The 26,650-nt window shown below is 38.6% G+C and overlaps 2 protein-coding genes across 3 annotated transcripts in view; one reads left to right on the forward strand and one right to left on the reverse strand.

The window, feature by feature from the left end:
* The window catches only part of btbd7 (BTB (POZ) domain containing 7), an 88,877-nt gene extending 67,964 nt beyond the window's left edge, over nucleotides 1–20,913 (forward strand). The window contains exons 5-11 of one of the 2 annotated variants that reach the window (XM_051654933.1): nucleotides 1,646–1,721; nucleotides 5,208–5,368; nucleotides 6,038–6,181; nucleotides 8,135–8,324; nucleotides 8,909–9,087; nucleotides 10,448–10,855; nucleotides 14,718–20,913. In XM_051654933.1, the coding sequence (XP_051510893.1) occupies nucleotides 1,646–1,721; nucleotides 5,208–5,368; nucleotides 6,038–6,181; nucleotides 8,135–8,324; nucleotides 8,909–9,087; nucleotides 10,448–10,855; nucleotides 14,718–15,380 (1,821 nt within the window). In that variant the 3' untranslated portion in view covers nucleotides 15,381–20,913. The remainder of the gene's footprint in view (nucleotides 1–1,645; nucleotides 1,722–5,207; nucleotides 5,369–6,037; nucleotides 6,182–8,134; nucleotides 8,325–8,908; nucleotides 9,088–10,447; nucleotides 10,856–14,717) is intronic. The other variant, XM_051654934.1, reaches the window with a different exon arrangement.
* Nucleotides 20,914–21,045: 132 nt separating this feature from the next.
* On the reverse strand, nucleotides 21,046–26,580 carry LOC127415921 (putative E3 ubiquitin-protein ligase UBR7). Its single transcript, XM_051654935.1, has 11 exons — nucleotides 26,290–26,580; nucleotides 25,777–25,910; nucleotides 25,438–25,498; nucleotides 24,723–24,818; nucleotides 24,569–24,622; nucleotides 24,208–24,313; nucleotides 22,946–23,067; nucleotides 22,420–22,611; nucleotides 22,134–22,314; nucleotides 21,978–22,039; nucleotides 21,046–21,859 (listed from the first exon to the last, which is right to left on the reverse strand). Exons 1-11 carry the CDS (start codon nucleotides 26,578–26,580, stop codon nucleotides 21,767–21,769), a joined length of 1,392 nt encoding a protein of 463 aa, XP_051510895.1. The 3' UTR covers nucleotides 21,046–21,766.
* Between the last annotated feature and the right edge of the window lie 70 nt (nucleotides 26,581–26,650).

A 26,650-nucleotide genomic window follows, 5' to 3' on the forward strand; every position in this document is an offset into this window, starting at 1 on the left:
GTCAAAATACATTCTACTGTCCCAGATTATTGTTCATTGACAACTATAAGTAAGCCATTTGTGGGTTTACCTACTGCAAAAGTATAAACACTGAGCTTCCCAAGCACTATCAAAACATTCATGCTCAGCTCCACCCATCTCTTTCTAGCTCAACCTATAGTGTGTGTTTGGGACATGGCTACTTGTTGTAGGCTGTTCAACCAGGAGAATATAAACAACCATGGCAGCCGTGTGTAGAGGAAAGAAATTTAGCCTAGCCAAAATTCAAAGACTTGCTAAAGACACCAAGACAGAGAACGGAGTAAAACTATTGGTGTCGCATTTACAAGGTGGAGGAATTTGAGGAAATTTTTGGGGTTCGATGGAGATGCCAAACTTGCCGAGTTGCTTCTCGACAGGTAAGCTTACACAAGATCGCTCATTGCTGTCGATCTTCAGTTCAATTCGAAAGATACTTGGAATGTGTATCGTTACACTTACTAGTTACCAGAAGAACCATCCTACCTCTTGCTGGACCACCGCACACCCAGCTGCCATTTAATCCAGCGATGTTATCAGACAACCCGATTTCTCTGCAACGCTTTCTGTCTGGTGTGTATACCATATGTTATAGTGGTCTTGTTTATTACAACGTTAAACGTTTATCACCTTTTATTTATTATGGCCTATTTGTGGCCTATATGGCCTATTTGTTCATAGGGAATCAGAGAGTATGAAAGGGCATGATGAGCCTAAGTGGTGTTGGCAAACGTACTTTATTTTTGTAATTCCATTTAGTGCAACTAGTAGTGCAGAAATCACATACTTCACCTTTAAACTTTGACGATTGAGGCATTACCAAAAACAGTCATCGCGACTCTTTAAACGATCAGCACTATGGAGCAACATGCTTTTTTCTAAATTTTTACAAATTTAATATGCTAAATATCACATTATACATTAGGAACATACGCCAATGCAAGTGAAAAGGCAGGAGATCGTAAAACGAATATGGGGGTGGGGGTGTTGTGATTTCAATACTTAAACAGTTAACACTTAGTTAGAACTAGGGTCCAAAATGAACACTTGCCAAGTGCCTAATGCAAGTAAAAGTTGGCTTTGGTGATTAAATAAAATTAGTTACTGGTCAGTGATGTCGAATATGCATGAAAAACCAGCTAAATAATTCCATTGCCATAGAAACAAAAATATATTTTCTTAATTTAAATAATGCAAAATATAGTTTCATTGCTGAAATTTTCTCAATTCAGCTGCCATTTGCAGGTGTGGCAAAAGCTAATTTTGAATGCTGGATTGAACCATCTACAACTGATTTCTCAGAAGCTTTCTGCATATTAAAAAGTGTAGTTTAGGTCACATCCTGGTTTCAGCTCCAGACTTTGTATGAAATAAGATTTTGGTTGTGTAATATTTCCAATAAGAGATAAAAATAGTAGCCCAATAATTTTGCTTGGCTCTCACCTGGCACCTGCAAGACCTACTGCCAAAAAAACAGTTTAGTTTTGTTATTCCTGTTGTTGTTCTTGTTGTTGTGTTTTTTTTTATTTTTTTTTATTTATTTTTTTTATTTATTTTTTTTTCAGCTTGTGAGTGCAGGCTCAGGTGTTCATTTCAGTAATATTAACTGGTACTTCTCTATACACAGGCCAGTGAGCAGGACATCCTGAAGTATATGGTCAAGTGGGGTGAACACCAGCTTATCAAGAGGATGGCTGATAGAGGTACCACACGGATGTAAAGTGGGGTTCAAAAGTCCACTTTGAAACCTGGAAATAAACAAATTAAGGATTTTGAACAATTTAAAACAAAGAAACATTATATTGTAAAATGGATAAGACTCAAATGCATGATGTCATTAAAAAAGGGGGACATACCAAATACTATGACATTACGAAATATATGTTAATTGTGCAGTAAAACTTTTCACTCAGATTGTTTTGCTGATGATAGAATTTGTAATGGAAAAAAGCAACGTTAAAGCAGAAAAATGCAAAATAGAAGCAATTTTATAATTGATCTGTATATACTTTGTCATTACATTAACATTCATTTCCATCTACTTTACACACAAGCACTTTTCCTGGACCCAACTTTTTCTGTGCTGCTCAATTTATGCCATAGAAGGTGGTCTGAGCTGTGCCAGTGTAATGATTTATTCCCCAATCCTCCTAATGTGTAGTAATGACTCTGACTGGCTCAGCGCAGCAAAATCAGGCCAAGTGCTCTGCAATACGGAAACGTAGCATATGGCTGGCAGCTCCAGACCTGGCCTGCAAATGCACTGTGTACCCAACAGAATCAAATATACCACCGACTAACATTATCTTGAATGTTTACAGCTGGTGTCAAACTACAAACATGATCTCTGATGGGTTTTCCCCCAGACCCAAACACATTATACAGTGCATTCATCAAGTATTTAGACCCCTTCATTGTTTTCACATTTTTATGTTATGATAAGCCTTATGATAAAATGCTTTAAATTATTTATTTTTTCACATCAGTGTACACTCCATACCCCATAATGACAAAGAAAAAAACACATTTTTGATAACTTTGCAAATTTATTAAAAACTGAAATATCACATTGACATAAGTATTCAGACCCTTTGCTATGACACTTGAAATTTAGCTCAGGTGCATCCCATTTGTCTGGATCATCTTTGAGATGTTTCAACAATTTGATTGGAGTCACCTGTGGCAAATTCCATTGATTGGACATGATTTGGAAATGTACACATCTTTCTATGTAAGGTCTCACAGCTGAAAATACATATCAGATCAAAAACCAAGCCATGAGGTCAAAGGAACTGCAGAGCTCAGAGACAGGATTGTGTTGAGGCACAGATCTGGGTGAGGCTACAAAACAATTTTGGCTGCATTGAAGGTTCCCAAGACCACAGTGGCCTCCATAATTCGTAATGGAAGAAGTTTGGAACAACAAGGACACTTCTTAGAGCTGGCCGCCTGGCCAAACTGAGCAATCGGGGAGAAGGGCCTTGGTAAGAGAGGTGACCAAGAACCCCATGGTCACTCTGGTTGAGCTCCAGAGATCATGTGTGGAGATGGGAGAAACTTGCCAGAGGACAACTATCACTGCAACACTCCACCGATCTGGGCTTTATGGCAGAGTGGCCAGTCAGAAGCCTCTCCTCAGTGCACGACACACATAAAAGCACCTAAATGACTCTCAGACAGTGAGAAACAAGATGATGGTCTGATGAAACGAAGTTTGAACTGTTTGGCCTCAATTCCAAGTGTCATGTCTGGAGGAAACCAGGCACCGTTCATCACCTACGCAATACCATCCCAACGATGAAGCGTGGTGATGGTAGCATCATGCTGTGGGGGTGTTTTTCAGCAGTAGGAACTGGGGGACTGGTCGGGGTTGAAGGAAAGCTGAACGCAGCAAAATACAGAGATATCCTTAATGAAAACCTGGTCCAGAGCGCTAAGGACCTCAGACTGAGCCAAAGGTTCACCTTCCAAAAGGACAATGTCCCTAAGCACACAGCCAAGAGAACACAAGAGTGGCTTAGGGACAACTCTGTGAATGTCCTTGAGTGGCACAGCCAGAGCCTGGACTTGAACCCAATCGAACATCTCTGGAGAGACCTGAAAATGTCTGTCCACTGACGGTCCCCATCCAACCTGAGCTGGAGAGGATCTGCAGAAAAGAATGGCAGAAAATCCCCAAATCCAGGTGTGCAAAGCTTGTCGCATCATAACCAAAAAAAACTTGAGGCTGTTATCGCTGTAATCGCTAAGGTGCTTCAAGTACTGAGTTAAGGGTCTGAATACTTATGTCAGTGTGATATTTCAGTTTTTTCTTTTTAATAAATGTGCAAAGTTATCAAAAATCTGGTTTTTGCTTTGTCATTATGGGGTATGGAGTGTAGATTGATGTGAATTTTTTTTTAAATCATTTTAGTATAAGGCTGCAACATAACAAAATGTGAAAAAAATGAAGGGGTTTGAATACTTTATGAATGCACTGTAAGGAATACAACAAAACAACATCACACAATCTTTTGGTGTAAATAGTCTTTTAGTTTGTTCATTAGATATTACAAATGGGGAGAAAATTTATATTTCAAAGTGTTGCAGTATTTTACCTCGCAATACTGTATCAATATTCTCACAGCAAGAATCAATATTTTTTAATTACTTTTTTCACATTTATGTTTATACTCCGAGAATAAGTGTGTGAAAAGGTTAAACGAACTGTGCCATTAGGCCAATGGGCACTTGAATATTTTTATTGAACCAAAATCCAAACTCAGAATGAGCTAGGTATTTATTTGCATAATAATTGTACCAAAGTCCAATGTAGATTAATGAGAAACAAGTGATACAAATCCTAAAGTTTTGAATCACAGTACACTAAACTGAAAGAATAGCAATATTATCGTGTTGTGACCCAAATGTCGATATAACATTGTACCACCAGGTCCCTGCTGATTCCCACCCCTAGTAGATGTCAGGTTGTGTACCATCCGAATTTGTTGTCTGAGGTTTAGATCTTAAGGGAATAGTTCCAAAAATAAATTGTCATTGTTTGCTCACCCTCATGTCATTCTAAACCTATATGCCTTATTTTCTTCTGTTGAACACAAAATATATTTTAAAGAATTTTGTGATTTACTGATTTCCATACAATATCAGTTGATAGTGACTCAATTTAAAGCTTAAAAGCACCCAAAAGTGTCCCTTTTGGAGCTTCAAAGTTCTGGTCACCATTGACTTGTTTTGTGAGGACCAACAGAGCTGAAATATAAATCTTTCTTGGTGTTCTGCAGAAGAAAGTCATAAACATCTAGGATGGCATGAGGGTGAGTAACTGATGAGAGAATTTTCATTTTTGGGTGAACTATCCCTTTAAAATTTGGTGTTTATCAGAATTTAAATTTTTTAGTATATTCTTCCTTTTTATACCAGGTCTGTTGCAGTGCATCATCCCTAGAGCATCAGATCTTAAATTCCTCACTCAAGGGCACAGCAGCAGTCAGCAGAGCTGCATATTGACACTGCTTATCCTCTGGGAGCACACTCGCTCCCACCCATCTTTTTCTAATCTATATTGTAGGTTTAGAAAGTTGGGCACCTTTTCCAAGAACTATCCAAATAAGAACTTGAGTGTGAATCTGCCTGTATTTTTCCGTCTCTGTGCCTATATGTGTGACTCTGTGTACATGTGTGTTTCCCAGAGCCTAACCTGCTGAGTGGCACTGCACATAGTGTGAATAAACGTGGCGTGAAAAGAAGGGATCTGGACCTGGAAGAGCTGAAAGAGATTCTCTCTCCGCTGCTACCTTTTGTCCGAACTGAGCACATATTACCCACCAACAGCGAAGTCCTCTCTGACACTGTGAGTGTGTTTGCCGTTAAGCCTTGTGTGTTCAGTTCATACTGTTTAAATTGGAGCATTACATGGCCGTCACACTATATTTTAATCATGCAAAATCACTTTGACACTACATACAGCTTATTAATTGAAGTTTAAGTTTAAGCATGTTCTTAATTTTAAGTTTCAGAAGTACTTAAATTTCTAGTTTAGAGTTAAGTTCTGTATTTTACAGAGAAGGTTAATGCAAAATAACCAAAATGAGAGTTTCCTCCATGTTTACATTTTTGCCAAGAGGTCAATCTTTGATGTTTAGACTCTGAATTAGTCAAGCAGTGACAGATGTAAATTCTATGTATATGCTTGTGTACTCTCTTCCTTTCATGAATATGAATGGAACACAAAATCACACCTTAGTATGCAAGATGCATGTATGCGTGTCTTAATATGCTGCCACAAACCAAATGTGTAGCATGTCACTACTGTTTTAATATGTATCTTCTTACTTCAAATGAAAAGTTAATCCTTGAATGTAAACATATTCAGATTTTGAGCACTGTACAGGATGTAATGTGCTAGAGATTAAAAAAATACTCCAGTGTGCTGATGCGACGAATTATGTCGTCTTTCTGTCATTCTTTTTGACCACTCTGTTCAAGTCACGATAAAGACATTTTGTTCTGCCTATAACAGATGAAGAGGGGTCTGATCAGCACCCCTCCCTCTGATATGCTGCCCACTGCAGAGGGAGGCAAAGCCAACGCCTGGCTCAGGCAGAAGAGTTCTGGCATTTATGTCCGCCCACGGCTCTTTTCTCCGTATGTAGAGGAGGCCAAGGTAGGCTACACTGCCTCACCTCACAAACACACGCAGGGTGTTGGAGGTGCATGTTTCTTTTAAAACAAAAAGGATATCATACACTGTCTTATAAAGGGAAATCCCTTGATTCGCAACTAAAATAGTGTTAGTGAAGGGCTGTTAGGGGGTCATTCTACAAAACGGGTTGTACTTGTGTCTCATTAACATATGTGTTAATAATGACTTTAACGATGAATAGATGACATCAACCTTATGATTTATTGTAGGCATAATTCCAAACACAAATACATCAACCCTGTTACCATAATAACTGTCCCATATTAAAATAATATGCAGTCACACTTTATTTTACAGTGTTTAGTGGTCATTTCTGAGTAATACTTATGAACTACATGTAATTGCTGTGTTATGGGCCCTTTGCATTCTTCCAGGTTTTAGAATGTGGAAGTAAACTGTTGCAGGGTAAACTTCAGCAGCGGTGAATGGAAGTGAAGGGAAGACCATGCCAAATTTTTTTTTTTGTTTATTTGCTCCAACGTCAAAAGAAAAATGCCACTATTATGTTTCTACCACTTTAAAATAGTGTTACCTAATATACTCTATAAATCATAATCATAATGACATCATTTTGACTCAACTCTTCAAAGTATATTAAATGCATTCTCTCTAAAATGGACAACCCTGTTATCATGATTTTCTTGTATACAGTATAAATGATTATTGAAAACACTACATTCTCTTTATAATTAACACTTAAGTATAAAGACCTTGAGTGCTCAGCTAATGATGACTACATTAACTGTAAAACTATCAATGCTGTTACTTCTCTGAAGGCATGGACGTATTCTAACATACAGTAAATATGCCTTAACTTTAGCTATATTAATGCTTAAAGGAATGTTCTGGGTTCAATACAAGTTAAGCTCAATCAACAGCATTTGTGGCATAATGTTGATTACCACAAAAATTAATTTAGACTCATCCCTCTTTTTCTTTATAAAAAGTAAAAATCAAGGTTACAGTGAGGCACTTACAATGGATGTGAATGGGGCCAATTTTTGGAGGATTTAAAGGCAGAAATGTGAAGCTTATAATTTTATAAAAGCCCTTACATAGTTTCTTCAGTTAAAACTTGTGTATTATTTGAGCTCTAAAATTGTTTAATTGGTCATTTTGACAGTCATTTTAAGGTTTTAGGATTGTTGACATTGTCATGGCAACGAAGTTGCAAAATTGGATGTAACTTTACACAGAAAAGGTTAGTAAGCTATTTTATCACACTTAAATCATGTTTGCATGCATATTGTTTATGTCTTGTGGCTATACTGCTGAAATAGTGAGTATTTTAACGTTTACTGATTGACCCCCATTCACTTCCATTGTGGCTCACTGTAACCCACATTTTTGCTTTTTTTTTTTTTAAAGAAAAGAAGGGGCAAGTCAAACTTAATTTTTGTGGCAATCAATACAATGCCACAAATGCTGCTGATTAAGCTTAACTTGTATTGAACCCGAAATATACCTTTAAAAAAAAAAAAAAAAAATTCTATGTGTATATACTTTAAAAAGCACTTTTCAGAATAGAAAAGGCACCTGTATCACAGAATGACCAAAGAGCAGTTATTATACAAAATTAAATTTAGCGGTGTGCATGCGGGCGGGTTTGGGTGTTTTTTTTTTAGATTACAAACTGGTAATTACAAGGGTATTATGCTATAAATGTGGTTTATGAGGACATTTCTAGTGTCCCCATAATTCAAATCGCTAAAAAAAAAAACATACTAAAAGATTTTTTTTTTTATTATTATTTTTATTTTTTTTAATGTAAAAATGCAGAACGTTTTTTGTGAGGGTTAGGTTTAAGGCTAGGGTTAGGGGATAGAATCTATAGTTTGTACAGTATAAAAGTCATTGTCTATGGAGAACCCTCATAAGGATAGCTGCACCAACGTGTGTGTGTGTGTGTGTTAGGCGTTTCTGGAGGAGATGATGGTTGAGCAGACCGATCTAGTGAGGTTGCGCATGGTACGCATGTCCAACGTACCAGACACGCTTTACATGGTCAACAATGCCGTCCCCCAGTGCTGTCACATGATCAGCCACCAGCAAATGGCTGGTAGCCAGACAGCTCCGCCATCTGTGGTTGCTAATGAGATACCAGGTGGGTTAAGTGTTCATTCATGTCTTGTTATGATGCATTGTTTTAGCCAATTTGCAATTCCAAGCCCCTCACTCTGTGGTGTTTATATCTGTGAATAAAACTCTTTTTGGCACCTGATTAAAGCGATTGGGAGTCTGATGCATTGCACTGTTTTTATCATTTATTTTAGAAACATATTTACCAAAGATTGTGTCCTAAATAGACTAGATTATGTGGTTGTGGATCCCATAGATTAACTCATCCACATCTTTAGTTTCTAAGACATTTTCTCAATTTAACTGGAAGTTTGCTGCTCTTTTGCAAGAAGCAGTTCAGTGTTGTGGGTTTTTCTTGTATATAAAAGGTGTGTGGGAACATTGGCCTTGCATGTTGGCAAGCTTTGCATGATGCCCGTGGGTGTTACACAAAACAACATTCATGCGATTAAAAAAAAAAAAAAAACTGTTTCAGTATTTGTTGGCATACACTCACCCTTGGATTAATGTTAACACAGATATGTAATAATTAATGCACTTATTCATAAGAATTTAGACATTGCTTCTAAGTTAAGTCATCTGTTTCCCTTTTCTCGCTCTGTATTTCAGTGCCCAGGTTGGCTGTAGTGAAGGAAATGATTCGTAGGCTGCAGGAGCTGCGTCACACAGACCAGGTGCAGCGAGCGTATGCTCTGAACTGTGGTGAGGGTGCCACAGTCAGCTACGAGCTGCAGATTCGTGTGCTTAGAGAGTTTGGCCTACCTGATGGGGCAGCAGAACTCCTACAGGTAACCCAGCACATCCTGTTTGCTTGGATGCTGACAAGAGTTGCTATGGTTACCATGAATTTCATTCTAATCTCGATTTTAGTTTTACCTGGCCTCTAATGTATATAGTTTTTTTTTATGGTTGTTGGCACTCTAAAATTGCTTTTGATGTAGCCATTTTATTAAAAAAAAAGAATGAAAAAAAAAATGTTAATTTTTAGAAAGTCTGACATTTTAAACAGTATTTTACCCTCAAATGGAATTTCTGTCATCATTTCTGTCATTTACTCGTCCTCATGTTTGTTCCATTCCTGTGCCTGTATGGCTTTCTTTCTTGTGTGGAACACAAAAGAAGCTGCTAGGCAGAATGTTAGCTTGGGTCACCATTCAATTTAATTGCATGGAAAAAAAGATGCAATTAAAGTGAATGGTGTCTGAGGGCAACTGTCTGCCTAGCATCTGTTTTGGTGTTGCACAGAAGAAAGTCATATGAGTTTGGAAGGGTGAGTGAACTATCCTTTTAAGTGTGTTGTGCATGACTTCCTGCTCTTAAGACTAGTCAGCAAGTTTGCTCAGTCACTGTGCTCTTGGTTTAAAAGTTCTTGAAGGAATAGTTCACTCAAAAATGTAAATTCTCATCATTTACTCACCCTCATGCCATCCCAGATTTGTATGACTTTCTTTCTTCTGCTGAACACAAATTAAGATTTTTAGAAGAATATTTCAGCTCTGTCGGTCCATACAATACGAATTGTGAATGTGAATGGGTACCAAAATTTTGAAGCTCCAAAAGATCATAAAGGCAGCATAAAAGTAATCCATATGACTCCAATTGTTAAATCATCCATCATGAGATAAGTGTGGGTGAGAAACAGATTAATATTTAGGTCCTTTTTTACTATCAAGCTACACTTTAACTTTCATATTCTTCTTTTTGTTTTTGGCAATTCACATTCTTTGTGCATATCGCCACCTACTGGGCATGGAGGAGAATTTATAGCAAAAAATAAAATAAAAATGCACTTAAATATTGATCTGTTTTTGCCTTTGTGCATTTTGAAGCCTCAGAATTTTGAGACCCGTTCACTTGCCCTAGGGACCTACAGAGCTGAAATATTCTTCTAAAAATCTTTGTTTGTGTTCAGCAGGAAAAAAGTAATTCACTTCTGGGTTGGTATGAGGGTGAGCAAATGATTAGAGAATTTAAATTTTTGGGTGAACTATCCCTTTAAAACTGCTTTGATATTCTTTGTATTCTCACCATTAAGTAACCAGTAAGCCTAAGCTGGAGAGCTTACAAGAAGTCGAAACATACCAGACAGCCTATTAAATCTCATTTGTGAAGCAAGTCTAGCCAAAACATAAGTGTGTTCTTTTTCAGAATCCGCACAAATTCTTTCCTGAGGAGCGTTTCGGAGATGAGAGTCCCATCCTGGCCCTGCGCCAGTCAGGTCGCTGTCGAGTCAACAGTACACCAGCTGTAGAGAGCATGTTCACTGACCTGGAGGCACTGGTGGGCTTCCACCCTCCTCTACCTCCACCACCTCCACCCTACCATCCACCGACCACCCCGGGCCAAAACCAGCAGCAGTTTAAAGCAGGCTGGAGACCCCGGGTCCCCAGCCAACCTCCCTCCAGATCTTTCTCCTACCCCTGCAATCATGCATTTCTCCTCAGGCAGCCCTCATCCAAAATGGGCGGCCCAGTCTACCCACCAGGAGCCAAGCCCCTGCCTCCAGACTGCACTAATGCACAGGGGGGAAGGAATCTTCATCCTGACAAGCAAATGGTGATTTATACCAAATTGTATACCAAATCATACCAAAATATGTACATTTGTGTAGGACAGGGCTATTTATCTTTGCTTCTGAAGGTCCTCTGTGCTGCAAAATTTAGCTCCAGCCCTAATCCAGCAATCAATTATTTGAAAATTACAGGCATTTGTTTTTTATTAGGGTTGGAGCTATAGTCTACAGGAAGGTGGCCTTCCATGAGCAAGAGAGCCATTGCTTTGATGCAGAGTGTAGCGTGATGATGTAATGAATTTCCTTTATACACTGAATATTTTGTTTTGTAAGAGTTGAAACGAGGATGTAATGTGATGTACTGTTTTTACTTCTACTTAGCTTTTCATAGAAATATATGAATTGTTCATAATCCACATATTTTAGTGTCTTAAACATCTTAAAGTATAGCACAGAGAAAGATATGTTCGATTCATACATGAATTGTTATTATTCACCACTTATGACTGTTTTTACAGATATATTAAACAATGTCTCTAAAAGACAGAAAATGATTAAAATAATTAGAGAATAATTATAGATATTTGCAGTCCCTGAACACCACATTTTGCAGAGCACTTCATAAAGGACAAACAACTTGAAGAGTAGTATTATTTTTATTATTATTTTTACAACCAAGTAAAGGAATGCACCCAAATTTAATTTATATACAGTGTGTGTGCGTGTGTGCGTGTGTGCGTGTGTGCGTGTGTGTGCGTGTGTGTGCGTGCGTGTGCGTGTGCGTGCGTGTGCGTGCGTGTGCGTGCGTGTGTGTGTGCGCGCGTGTGTGTGTGTGTGTACACCAATCAGCCACAACATTAAAACCACCTGCCTAATATTGTGTAGGGCCCCCTCGTGCCGCCAAAATGGCGCCAACCCGCATCTCAGAATAGCATTCTCTCTCTCAACAACAAGGCATTTTCATCCACAGAACTGCTGCTCTCTGGATGTTTTTTGTTTTTGGCACCATTCTGATTAAAATCTAGAGACTGTTGTGTGTGTGAAAATCACAGGAGATCAGCAGTTACAGAAACACTCAAACCAGCCCATCTGGCACCAACAATCATGCCACATTTCACTGAGATCATATTTTTTTTCCACATTCTGATGGTTAATGTGAACATAAACTGAAGCTCCTGACCCGTATCTGCATGATTTTATGCAGTGCACTGCTGCCACATGATTGGCTGATTAGATAATCACATGGATGATTGTTGGTGCCAGACGGGCTGGTTTTAGTATTTCTATAACTGCTGATCTCCTGGGATTTTCACACACAACAGTCTCTAGAATTTACTCTAGAATGCTTTGCTGATGAGAGAGGTCAACAGAGAATGGCCAGACTGGTCATGCGGGTTGGCACTGTTTTGGCGGCACGAGGGGGACCTACACAATATTAGGCTTAATATGGTTTTAATGTTGTGGCTGATCAGTGTGTATATACAGTTGAAGCCAGAAGTTTACATACACTTAGGTTGAAGTCATTAAAACTAATTTTTTAACCACTCCACAGATTTAATATTAGCAAACTATAGTTTTGGCAAGTCGTTTAGGACATCTACTTTGTGTATGATGCAAGTAATTTTTCCAGCAATTGTTTACAGACAGATTGTTTCACTTTTAATTGACTATATCACAGTTCCAGTGGGTCAGAAGTTTGCATATACTAAGTTAACTGTGCCTTTAAGCAGCTTATAAAATTCCAGAAAATGATGTCAAGCCAAGACAATTAGCCAATTAGCTTCTGACAGGAGGTGTACTGAATTGGAGGTGTACCTGTGGATGTATTTAAAGCCAACCTTCAAACTCAGTGCCTCTTTGCTTGACATCATGGGAAAATCAAAAGAAATCACCCAACACCTCAGAAAAACAAACAGCTGTGGACCTCCACAAGTCTGGTTCATCATTGGGAGCAATTTCCAAACGCCTGTACAAACAATAGTACGCAAGTATAAACACCATGGGACCACACAGCCATCATACCGCTCAGGAAAGAGACGCATTCTGTCTCCTAGAGATGAACATAGTTTGGTGCGAAAAGTGCAAATCAATCCAAGGAGGAAACAGGTAGACAAGTATCTATATCCACAGTAAAAAGAGTCCTATATCGATATAACTTGAAAGGCTGCTCAGCAAGGAAGAAGCCACTGCTCCAAAACCGGCATAAAAAACCAGACTACAGTTTGCAAGTGCACATGGGGACAAAGATCTTACTTTTTTGAGAAATGACCATCGTTAAATTTGGAGGAAAAAGTGTGAGGCTTGCAAGCTGAAGAACACCATCCCAACCGTGAAGCATGGGGGTGGCAGCATCGTGTTGTGGGGTTGCTTTGCTGCAGGAGGGACTGGTGCACTTCACAAAATAGATGGCATCATGAGGAAGGAAAATTATGTGGATATATTGAAGCAACATCTCAAGACATCAGCCAGGAAGTTAAAGCTCAATCATAAATGGGTCTTCTAAATGGACAATGACCCCAAGCATACCTCCAAAGTTGTGGCAAAATGGCTTAAGGACAGCAAAGTCAAGGTATTGGAGTGGCCATCACAAAGCCCTGACCTCAATCCGCTAGAAAATTTGTGGGCAGAACTGAAAAAGCCTGTGCGAGCAAGGAGGCCTACAAACCTGACTCAATTACACCAGTTCTATCTGGAGCAACGGGCCAAAATTCCAGCAACTTATTGTGAGAAGCTTGCGGAAGGCTACCCAAAATGTTTGACCCAAGTTAAACAATTTAAAGGCAATGCTACCAAATACTAACAAAGTGTATGTAAACTTCTGACACACTGGGAATGGAATGAAAGAAATAAAAGCAAAAATAAATAATTCTCTCTACTATTATTCTGACATTTTCACATTTTTAAAATAAAGTAGTGATCCTAACTGAGCTAAGACAGGGAATGTTTTCTATGATTAAATGTCAGGAATTGTGAAAAACTGAGTTTAAATGTATTTGGCTGAGGTGTATGTAAACTTCTGACTTCAACTGTATATATATAGATAGATAGATAGATAGTTGGGGGCTTTAGATCTTCTCAAAACAACATCAGATGAATAATAAAAAAAGGAAATACATAAAACAGTCTTCAAGCAGCCCTCAAATTCTTTTAAATACTGTTAAATACATTGACAGCAATGCTATATTCTATACAAATATCACAGTACAAATTGTGCAAGGAAAGATAACCATTCTCACTTTCACGCTTTATTTACTCAGAATTAGCGCTGTTAATTGATTCAAATTTGTAATCAAATTCATTACATGATATGCCTATTAATATATCAAATGAATTCCATATCAATATTTGCTAAGAAATGCCCCCAAATAAAGATGATTCAATATATAATAATTCAAATAATTATAAATATAATTAATATAATAATTTCAAAGACATTATTGAATTGATTAGACGATACAAAAAGTGGCTTTAGAAGTCAATATGTTGTCGAAATATTTAATTTCTGTTTTTCACTGATCATAAGCCTATAGCTGGCCATCAGTCAAAAACATTCATTTTGCAATTGAGTTTGTCAATCTCTCTGAAGTAGACTGTTACTCACATTAAAATTTTTCTTAAACACATTATTTTTATATAATTAATTGCACAGAATAACGCATTACATCTTCAGCTTTACTCGTAATATTAATAATAAAACGAATAAAACGTCACACGTATAAACATTAATAACATCTATTACATCATGAAAATCCGCTGATTTGTTGATTAAATCCACTATGTCATCACACTACAGTCCTCAGCAAGGAGTACTTGCCAAGAGTGGCCTTAAATAGCCCTGTTGTAGGGTTTGGGTATTAACTGCACTGTGAGACAGCGATAAAAGCTGTATTGTCTGAATTATCCCAGCAGAACATGGAACCTGTCATCAATGAGTTCATGCCAGACATCGCAATGGGAGTGTCAGCAATGAGCCTGAAAGAGCAACGCCTTACGGAGGTCTCCATGGAGGTGGAGAGTCACGGACCCCACCCTCATCTTTCAACAGCACACCCCATGTCTCACAGCTACTCCACCCGTCACCCTCACTCCTCCCGCAAGCGGCACGCAGCCGAGCCCAAGCCCGAGGGCCCGCAGCCTGACTTCCCTGACCTCTACGAGTTCCCAGGCCGCCACGTGCCTCCCTATAGCGGACCGGATCTCTACATCCACAGCCGTCAGGCAAGCGGTGGGCCGTCCCCACTGGCCTACTCTGAGGCATCAGAGGCATCCCTCCGATTGGATGTGCTGGAACAGCCTCCTCAGAGACTGGACTTGGCAATTGTCTCACAAGGTGGTGTCGCACTAGCTGCACAGAGGTCACGGGCCTTAAACGAGACAGACCTCACCTGTGGGCTTGGACCCTCAACAGTACAGTATGAAGAGTGGACCACGGGTCGGCGGCCAGCTCCAGAGGGAATGGGGCTTGGGTTAGGGGGTAATGTAGGGACTGGGGAAGAGGGAGGGTTGGGTGCCCGAGACCGCAGGTCACCTAACAAACCCGAATACCCATACAGGAAGTCTGCTCTCTGACCCCTGATTAAAAAGAGGGGGCAGTGAATCTGACGACTGATATAAATATTAAGTGTAAGCTAACAGGTGAGGCACCAGCAGTCCTGCACTTTGTTTTCTTTGGAGGGGTGACAGTATCTTGCAGGGATGAGCGCCCATAAGCTATATGTGGGTGGCTTCCTTTAATAAGTCTAAAGGCAGACATCACATAAACTGCTCCAGATAGGTTTAAAACCCAGTAGGACAAGGTGAGGTGAGAGATTGGTTTGATTGTGTGCACCCTGAAAAGAGGGGAAAATGCTAAATAATCTGAGGCTTCACATAAATTGCCTCTTTAAACTGCCCTGAATTTGACAAGTCCTCTTGCCACTGAATGCCCAGGATTACTTTGCTGGTTCTCTGGTCCTTATGTTTTCCTTTTGATGACCCATGACTCAAAACAGGTTTTCCTCTCTGGGTATTCCAGAGCTGCATATCAATATTCACATATCACAGTATATATATATTTACTTCAATTTCCCTTCCACTGAAAGAGCGGACTGGGATGACTGGAGAATTATGTATTTATTGGGATGCACAGATTTATCTTTCCTTTAAATTGGAAGGCAATAAGTAGCAAACTCATTACTTTGTCTAGTCCTTTATAAATGGATGCCTCTTCTTTTGAGGGCAGAGTGGCAGTAATAGCTTGTATAATCCACAGCATTCCCTGGCTTTTACATTAGCTTGTGCATTTTAAGAACCGAGATGGAAAATAAAATGGAAACAAATGAAATCCCCTGTCTCCTATGAGGCAACTTGTCAGGCATAACAATGGCACAGATGCACCATTTAATGTGGTACTTTGTCTTTGTTTTACCATATTTCACAACCTGGATATGTAGAGTCATTCCTGTGCACATTTAAATTAACAAAAATGTGGCCCACTCTTTTGCATTACGGTTGTCTTTTAAAGGCTGCAATTGGTGGCACTCCTGAGCAATGGTTCATAGTCTTTTTAAGCTAAATGTGGGTTCATTATCAGTTGTACAGGGAGCTCAATCAAACCAGCCTCAGGCCTGTATCCTCCGTCCTCTGGTATGGTTGGACAGCAGAAGTCCATGGGCAGGAATTCATTAGCTTTTCAGTGCTAGTCACTGAGTTCTGTAAGTAGATGTCCAACAATTATGATGTCAAGAACAGGCCTTGCAAAAAAAGAAGAAAAAAAAATATCTGAGAAGTGTTACCGACAACAATTTAGAGATTTCATATTTTTTTTACAATATGTTAAACGATATTTTACACAACAATATCATGCACTGCTGCACGCCCTACCCATAGATGAACTTCCTTACTTTAAGCTTTTTTCTTTTTACATCAGAAGTACCTGTATCCTTGAACTGTGCAATAGCGCAGCCTTTTCATTTTAACATGAATTTTAATCTCTTCTTGTACAATAAGATTCCTTCTCAGATGATCATGCTGGCACAGCATATATGCAGGCTTAAGCTAATCAACAATATCCTAATATGTGATGGTACTGTATTCTCACAAGTTTGTGATTACATAAGATTCTTTTGTTGGATTAGACCTGGTAGGACCTCTGAAAATCCAAACAATCTTTTGCCATATCCATCCCACGTTCTTCACTTAAGAGTGCTTCTTTCATTGGGGCACAAGATGTCTTGTGTTGGTTGAAAGCACAAAAATTCTGAGAAATACTGAGAATGTCATATTCTTGGTCAGTTATGAGTGCTTAGACATTTTACACTCTGGTAAAAAGGCTTAAGTTTTAGTTGGTTGGATCAGGTTTGGTTTTTGACTTTTGAGAATGTCTGAAGTGACTAAAACCCACAGTTAGACCAAAGATGGGTTAGAAAGGATCTTTAAGTTGTAGGATTTTTTTGTTGTTGTTGCTTGGTAAATCCATCTAACATCAGCCAGGTTTTTTGCCTCTTGGTAAGTTGAATTGAAACCATTGGGTTTAGATTTCTTGATAGTTGCACAGGCTCTTCGGTGACCGATTGTACGAGGAACCTTCATCATCAATTGATTTTCTTTATCCCCAAGGCACTTTGACCAACAGAAATGGCCTTAAGACTTGCCTCTCTAGTTTTTCAGCTGCGTTGATTAAGGAGTTAAACTGCCGTATCTGCAGTTATGGCCTTATGACCTTACCTAGGGAAATCCAGTTCTCCATCTTAAATCAAATAAGGTCTTTGTGCCAGAGAGAGAGAGAGAGAGACACTCTTTCTGCACAGTCTCTACCTCTGACCAGCTTTTCTCTACATGTACTTTAAAGTCAATTCGATTTTCTTTTTCCCTTCTTTATATTCTTTTCAAATTATTCAAACCTCTTGGGCCTCACCTTGAACATTTATCATTGAGGGATCAGAACAAACAGCTGGAAATCACATTTTCTTCCCCTTTTCACATATATTTCTATGAAGAACCTCTCCCTCCTCCTTTCATCTTGTTGTTTTATTCAATTGAGTCAACGTGACAACATGGGAAGATGTTCAAATAAAGATTGAAGCTTTTTAGTGTAAGGTGTACCAAGCTTTCTGTAGCCCACACAAATTATTCATCTGTGTGCCATCTTACACAATCATTTGTGGTAACTAAATCTATAATTGATGCAGATATTATTAATGGCAGCAATTATTCTCCCTTAAATAAATCTACCTTTGGTTATTTATCAGAAATAGCTGTTGGTGTATATTTATATATTAGCCTATGTCATGAACCCTAAGTGGGAGAGCTGTAGTTTATAATCCTTCTAAGCTTAAGAGGGTCAGATCCAAAATTAGACACAGTGTAGACCCTGCCTGGGGTACAAGCAATCTCCTCAGAGAGTTAAAGTCATCTGAAACTGACCGCAGTTGGTAGGAGGCTTTCGGGCAGAAGACTGCTTCTCTCTTCTGAATGTCAAGGACGTAATTCTCTTTATGTCAGGCATGCTGTTCTGCTGGCTATCAGATCCATGGGGATTTTCAGTCTGTGATGCAAATGATTTAACTGTTCCATTGGGTTTTAAACAAAATAATGTGTGGAGTTTCAGCTGCATATTTTCATCAGTGACAGTTCAGTAAGCAATGCATGCACTGCAGCCTACTTGACCCTACCTAACCTGACCTCATTCACGTTCTGCAGCAAAAAAAGAGGCAGAGTGAATCCATTTATTAACCACTTTCTTTCTGAATAAATAGACATTTGATCCTGGATTTATTTCTTTGAAAGACACCAGAGCATAGAGTCTTAGTCATGAAAATCTTTTGACCTTGCAGATCCTGCAGGCTTTGTGTCAGCATGTTGGTAATAACTCAGACTGCCCGACATGCAGGATGTTTTACCAGCAGCTTGCATGTTCTCCTTTAGATGTGTAAGAAACTGCGACACTTGTCAAAAGCTCTTTGTGCAGTCATTTAAATTCTCAGTGTTTCAGGTTTGTAACCCAGTATTATGCGGCTGTCATTCTGAGCAGCCACATCTGCTGTGGGTCCATCTTTGTATACTGATGCTATTCTGAACTGGGTCACCTACGTTTTGAAAGTAGACCTCTCAGCATGACATTTCTCATGGTTTGTTTTTAAAAACTGGATTTCCTGTTCTTACGGAGCAGTAGTTTTGATTTTCTAGACTATTATATTACCTGTAACTCCCAAGCTTCACAGAATTGGCGGTAGCACTTCCTTCGAGGCAGACGAAAGGAGATTTGAAAGTCTGTCATGTCATTCTAGTGAATCGCACTTGCTGCGTAGCCGTGACCCAAAATCGACAGATGGATATATAGGCCTTCTGCTGCTACTCAGAGGTTTTCCTGCCAGCGGAGAACATTATATCTTGACGTCAATGTCAATCCCAGCGAAGGCTACGATCTAGTCCCATATAGACCCAGGCATGCCTTAATCTTAAAGGGAGGTTAGGAAAACTCCTAGATTGCCTCCACCTCTGCTCTACTCAGGCCACATTTAACTGCTAAAAAGTCATTTTATTTAATGTTATATAACACCAGTCAAATGTTCACATAGACCTTTGAGTCATTTGAGGGGTATATTACTTCGGGTTCTGAGTGCTGCAGAAGTCATTGCACATGGTTGAAGGTATTATTTTGTATTCGAGATGCACACTGACCTCATAATTAATACATTTCTTTTACAAATGCTATTTGTGGTCATCTGGGCTTGGTCAGATTTGTGGGTTGTGCTCCTGAGAGACTGTTAGGGTTAAAGATTGAGTTTGAAATGTATTTGATTTCTCCCAAATGAGGAGCTTTAATTGTTGTTTAGTCTGTCTTGTCAAACTAAATTTAAAAGAACTCATTTAACTGGTACATTCTTTGATGTAACCTTTTCATTACAAAAAAAAAAAAAATAGTTGGTTGGTTTGTTTTTGGAGGGAATAAATTTGGCCCATACTTGACATCTTAAATCAAGGAATAAAAGCTAGTACAGATGAAGGTATTGCACTAAAGTTTTTGATGGTAATGTTTGTAACATTTGTTGAATAGTGCCCTCTGTTGGCCCTATTGATTTTTGACTGAAATTTCTAGCTAGATTCGCAGCCAAGTCATTTTATTTACATGTTCATTCCTAATCCTTTTAGTATTATTTTTGCATGGCGTTGCGTTATTTATCTCCAAAGTGCCGCAAGGCTGAACTGAACGAAGGTTTGTGTTTGGATGTTCAAGGGCAAGGGAAGTTGTGTTTGCAGATCTCCAGGTTCTCTCTCATGCTATCTCTCTAATGGAGATGGTTTAGTGCCTTCCCTGCCTGAGGCTGGGCTTCCTCCACACCCCTTTTGTCTTATGCAAGCCGTTTCTACAAACTTCTGTTGAACGTCTCTTTGTAATACTGTAGCCAACGCTTAGTGTGCATAATGTTTATTTTGTTTGTTTTTTTCCCCTAAAAAAATATTTTTCAAGATTTTTGGTACCTTTGATCACAGGCCTCAGAAATATGATGTTTTGTTGTATGTAAAATGTAAAGTTTTTTTTATAAATATATATAAAACATGCTATATCTGAGACATTTTGTGTGTGTGTCTATGTGTGTGTGTGTATATATACATATATATATACACACACACATATACACACACACAAAAAGCATTCTTTTGTGGAGTTGTGGAAAGTGTCTATTTTTCTATTCTTTACTTTGGGCGGTGTAGTTATGAACTTTACTCTGCAATTAGGTGACTGTCTTGAAAATAAATAGCTTTGAGATATAATGCACATTTCTTGGTTTTTTTTATTTTTTATTACTGAATCTCAAGAGCAGCACCTTCGCTATTGGTGGGAAAATTGCATCATTCCATTGCATCTTTTTCTCATTAAATATTCTGCCAAACATCTCCTATTGTGTCCACTAGAGGAAAGTAATTCACAAGAGTAAATGATAACAGAATTGTTATTTTGGTAGGAACCATCCCTTTGAATCTAATGGCCTTGATGAAAGTTTAGCAAATTAATTACTGGACATAATCTCAACATTGCACAAAATCATTCAATCCTGTATTAACATACAGGTCCAAAACAAATCCAAACCATGTGCAAAGCTTGATGGGTTATTGACAAAGCTTGTAATTTATAATTGAAATAATTTCAAAATCCTTACTGACTTTTTCATCTGAATAAAATTTTCTAATGTGCATAAGGAGACCATTGGAATGAATTATTCTTCAAAAACTCTGATGTACATCACAGGGCCACATGTATTACCATGTTTATTTCTCAAAGGTAGGACATAAAAAGGAAAAGTCTACAAACAACAGGTTAAAACAAGGTAAAATAATCAATATTTTTACAATTGTAAGTGAACTGAACAACCTGACTTTCTTACCTTTAGCCTATGCAAATATCTTGAGATACAGTAGGTGAGGGAATATGCAGTGCTTCCATAGATTTAGGTTAAAATATCTGCAGGCTGTGGCGCTATTGACCCTGACATCCAGAATATTAATATCTGCCATCTCACCAGAAATTTAACAGAATTAACGCCGACTACAATCATGAGATCATGACTTCCTTAATAGCCTTCCATAATGATAATAACAGTGGCACCATTTTAAAAATCCTGAGGAATAACTGCAATTCCTATTCACATGGCATTACAGAGGTGCTTTTCCTCCCATTATGAATCTGGACACTGAGCCAATCAAGACAAGTCAAGCTGAACATCATCTCAAACTCGAGCCCTGTTTGAAATGGCAGGATTGTGAGAAAAGAATTACAGCTACATCTTTGGGATCACAAAACCTGACATCACACAAGGTCAAAATCATACAAAGGTTATGAGGGCCTGAATTTAAACTGCATATTTATTTTTTTATAAAATGTTCCAGTGGGGGTCTAAAGGGGAAAAAAAAAACAACAACATGAAGGTTTGGATGTAGCTGGTATGCTTGAAGTGGCAATGGTGAAGGACGGTTTAGCTGCAGCAGTACTGGCCCACATTGGCTCTTCTTCTCTTACGGCTTTGCTGCTGTTCAAAAAACTGACGAATGTCCTCAGGTCTCACCACCTTAGCAAAGGAGATTTATGATTTTCATTTGCGATTAATAATGTGCCAAAAAGGCAGGACATTCTTTTTTCAGCTCAACCACATGTATGAAGCACTGAGAGAAGTGTCATGAGCCTACCTTGCCTTCTGCAGCAAATCTTTGCAGGTAGTCCTTCAGTTCTGTCTTCATGTCATTATACTCTGGATAAAAATAACATTTTTGGCTCTAATCACAGTTTACTTGACATTTTAAATCTGATATGTAAGGATACTAGTACCAAAAAATCCTGCTAACCATGGATGATCTCCAACTGCTGAACACGATTCAGGGTGTTTAGGGCTGACATCAAAGGGTCACGACCCTCTCCTCCACTGGTTTGCTCAGCCTGCTCTGTGGACTTGCCCTTGTTCTCATATGCCAGGACCGTGTCGATCTCATCCATGAGGAAAGACACTCCTGCGTTTGCATAGAGGATCTAAGCAAGCAAAGGAAAGTCATTAAGGTTTGGAAGGACACAAAGTTGAATAAATGATGAATTTTCATGACAACTATTCCTTTAATCTCTGCGTTTGAGCTGTACCTTGCAGTCAGTGCAGGTGCAGAGTTTGGTACGCCAGGCAGAGGGCCAGAACACAGAACCCTGCAGAGTCCGGCTCCTCTCGGAGGCCTTCATCTCTCTCAGCCTGCAACCTGAGCATGAGCCCTCCTCTGAGAAACCTTCAGTTTCATCCTGGTGTTTCCGTTTACAGGCGGATGTCCCGTTGACCTGAACCTAATGTGGCAGAGAAAATAAAAACAGGGTGGTACAAATGTCACCCTCTGGAGGCAAGACGTTAAAATTGACACACACAAAAAAAATGCTACGCCATCTTGTGGTAAAACAAAGGCAGAACAGTAAAAAAAAAAAACAGCTTAATATTTTAGTGCATAAAGCATCTCAAAACTCTAGTTTGTTTATCATTTAACAATTGTTTTAAAGAAGATTTAAGTATGATTGTCAGCAAATGTTTTTACTGAACAGGAATGAATAGTACACAAAAACGTCATGATTCAGCCATCATTCACGCACCTAAGAAAACAGACATACATACAATAGACAGTAATACCTTCTCATCCAAGGGGCTCTTTGGGTTCTCATTTTTAACCTTTTTCTCCTTTTCATCATTTTCTACCTCCACCTTTACTTCCTCCTCTTCTTTGCACAGACTTACTTTTGTTATTGGTGGCACTGATACAAACAAGACATAATAATTATTCCCAATTCATAAATGTTCAGTAGAGGATGCCTGGGTTAACTGCTAAATTATGTGTATCTGATCAAAATTTTAAAGGAATAGTTCAGCCAAAAATGAAAAATCTAAATTTTATTTACTCACTCTCATGCCATCCCAGATGTGTATGACTTTTTAGAAGAATATCTTGGCTCTGTAGGTCCATTTAATGCAAGTGAATGGTAGCAAGAACTTTGAAGCTCTAAAAAGCACAAAAAGGCAGCATAAAAGTAACCCATATGACTCCAGTGGTTAAATCCATGTCTTCAGAAGTGATAGGTGTGGGTGAGAAACAGATCAATATTTAAGTCCTTTTTTTTACAGGTGCGTTCAAGTCATGTCAGAATTATCGTATTTACGAGTTAAGCACACATGAACGCCACCATAAAGTTGTAATTATCAGTTGGAAACTGGATTTTCTTTGAGCCCTGACTGGGGGCGTCGATTTATGAATCATGGCGGAAGCAAATTGTTATTGGTAATAATTTAGTTTTACTTGAGGATTTTGACTGCTGTTTAATTTGTATGCATTTTTTGTATGGTTAATGAAGAATAACAATGAAAATAGACTCATTTATCTGGTTTAGGCAGTGACAAGCATTTGTAATAATTACACACCTAATGTGTGGCTTTGTTCTTCATTTTGTTGCATTAGTGCTAAAAAAGCTTCCTGCCTTCACTAATAAGTGAAAAAGATGGAAAGAAATTTGAAAAAGAATATGGAAGTGATGGTGAACATTTATAGTAAAAAAAAAAAAAAAAAAAAGCACTTAAATACTGATCTGTTTCTTACCAACACCTATCATATTGCTTCTGAGGACATGGATTTAACCACTGGAGTCTTATGGATTACTTTTATGCTGTCTTTTTGTGCTTTTTGGAGCTTCAAAGTTCTGGCCAACATTCACCTGCATTGAATGGACCAAAAGAGTTTAAATATTCTTCCAAATATCTTTGTGTTCAGCAGAAACAAAAGGTCACACTCTTCTGGATTGGCATGAGGGTGAATTGTCCCTTAATATACATTTAAATCTTTACAATCATTTACATACTGAATTTCTATAATTGCATCATGGAAGCGAAGAAAAACACCTTACCTGCGATATGTAAAGCATAAGTCCACAGAAAAGGTGATTTGTTCATGCAAGACTCGCAAATCATCTCTTGTAGCTCTACACCATCTGGCACCACACAACCCAAATGCTGAGAGAAATGCACAGAGTTTTCTGATAATGTTCTCCAGTAGTGTCTCTAATGTGAGTAATATTGCCCATAGAAAGCTCACATTGACAGCTATGTAGAGTAGTAGTAGTATTTACTGATCACAATGCCATATGCAAATCATCATGTCCATATCAATCCTCCTCTACACATGTTCCTTATCCACATACATCAGATTCCCAAAAGAACACTAAACCATCATGTCCTGCAAAACCAATTTTGGTTACTAAAACTAACCCGACCATGGAGCCAGTCCTCACACACTACACACTGGATCATCTCATCAGGAACCTTTGGAATAAAATAATACAGAATAATAAAAAATAGGACAGACACATTGATGATACTATACTGGACATATTGGAATCCATCTCAAATTGAAACACATTACCTCGTCCTCTGGATCTGGGTAGGGTCTGTCACATGTGCAATACAAGCCAAAGAAATTGTGGCTGTATTTGTTCCCTGAATTCACTTTCTCTTTATCCTGAATGACAGAAAACCAAATTTGCGAGTACCATTACTACTACAGTTAAAAGGGGTCATGACATGCTTTTTTTTTTAATTATTATTTTAATATGTTCTTTGAGGTTCACTAATAACAATAGTAAAGTTTTCTGCACCAAAAAAAGTCATATTTGTCAAATATGATAACTTTCCTCCCTCATTCTGACCCTCTGTGAAATGCTTGTTTTGGTGCTGCTTCTCCTTTAAGACTCGACAGTAAACGCCCACTGTTCTGATTGGTTCTCTGCTCTTGACTGACCTGCTCACTCCTTGACATCTCACTGCTCACCGCTAATAGGGGGGCTACCGAGGTGTTAAGGTAAAGTAGGCGTTGATGTATTCTTGTTGAGTTGGTCAGATGTAAATTTCTACCACAGTGTGACATCACAATGTGGAGTAAGTAGAGGACGACTTGTTCTGGCATCTTGATTTCAACAAAAGCTCTTTTTGCAGTGAGGAGAAACTTACAGTATGTTTTTATAGTACTATGAACTATTATACCATATGTTAAAAGATCAAGGAAAATGTGGTTCCTCATGTCATGACCCCTTTAAAACAAAAAGCATAGATTCAAATCAAAGGGGGAAAAAACAACTTACTACAAATAGCTTGCATTCCATTTCCCCAAACTTGTCATTTCCACAATCACATCGAAAATTCCTGCAATACCAACAGAGGTTTAAATAATCATTATCGCTTTTCCTATAATTTCTTAACCAAAACTACAACCTTATATCCTATCTAGAAGCACAAATCAAGCATGCCACCACTGCAGTACTAAGTTGGCACATTCTAAGATACACTGTATTGCCAAAACAGTGCGGACAACTGAACACCAACATTCATATGTGCTTGTTGAACATTTCATTGCAAAATTACAGGGATCCCACTGTTTGCTGCTATAACAACATGTAAATGTTAATTGAGGGAACATTTACCTCTTGGTATATAGCTCAAAAAGGTCATGGCCTTCATGGCACTTGTAGGAACATGCCAGACAAACTCCAGCTGGCTCTCCTCCCTTTGGTGTACAGGTGTTGCAGGCATACAGAGCTTGACGCTTCACATATCCCTGTTAGGGTAAAAAGACCATTGTTTTAAGGACAGGTTATTCTAATTCGCAAGTAAATTCAGACAGAGCATACTGATAGGCTAATTGATGTTAGAAGCCATCTGAGCCCAGCCAGTGTCTGCTCGTGGATCAATAAGCAAGTCAGTTGTGTAGCAAGGTTTATTTCAAAACAAATATAGGCAACACAGCATTAACGCATTAATATTAATGTTTGCACTTACATCACGTCACGATGCAAACATAAAAAAAATAAATAAATACAAATAAAAAAAAACGTGTTTTTGTCTATTTACAACCATGTCAATTTATAATCTAATGGTTTATAATAAAGATAAAATCTAAGACAATAAAACAAGGTTTAAACACAGGTATGTATCACCTCAGGATACGAGCATTTCTCTGAATCACTCCCTCCAAGGACAGCAGAGGCTTCATTCTCCAGTTCTTCCTCCTCTTCCAACACGTCCACCAGAGATACAGTAGCCTCCTCCTCTCCATCATTTGCCGCCATCCATGAAGAGAGAGACGAGCGCAAAAATGTTTCTAGTTCCTGTTCCAGGGCATTCTGATCACGCGATGTGAAACGAAACAACTGGCCTGTGGAAGAAACCCCCGGGACGGTAGCTGGTCCTCTGCGATAAAACAAAAGTAAAGATGCGGGACCTGTCATGTAATTTGAAATTACCCGGAAACGATTTTCTCGGAGAATCTGTGACAATAACAAAACGAAGCTGCTTCCG

This window comes from Myxocyprinus asiaticus, chromosome 25 (assembly GCF_019703515.2).
Source record: "Myxocyprinus asiaticus isolate MX2 ecotype Aquarium Trade chromosome 25, UBuf_Myxa_2, whole genome shotgun sequence".
Classification (NCBI taxonomy): Eukaryota; Metazoa; Chordata; class Actinopteri; order Cypriniformes; family Catostomidae; genus Myxocyprinus; species Myxocyprinus asiaticus.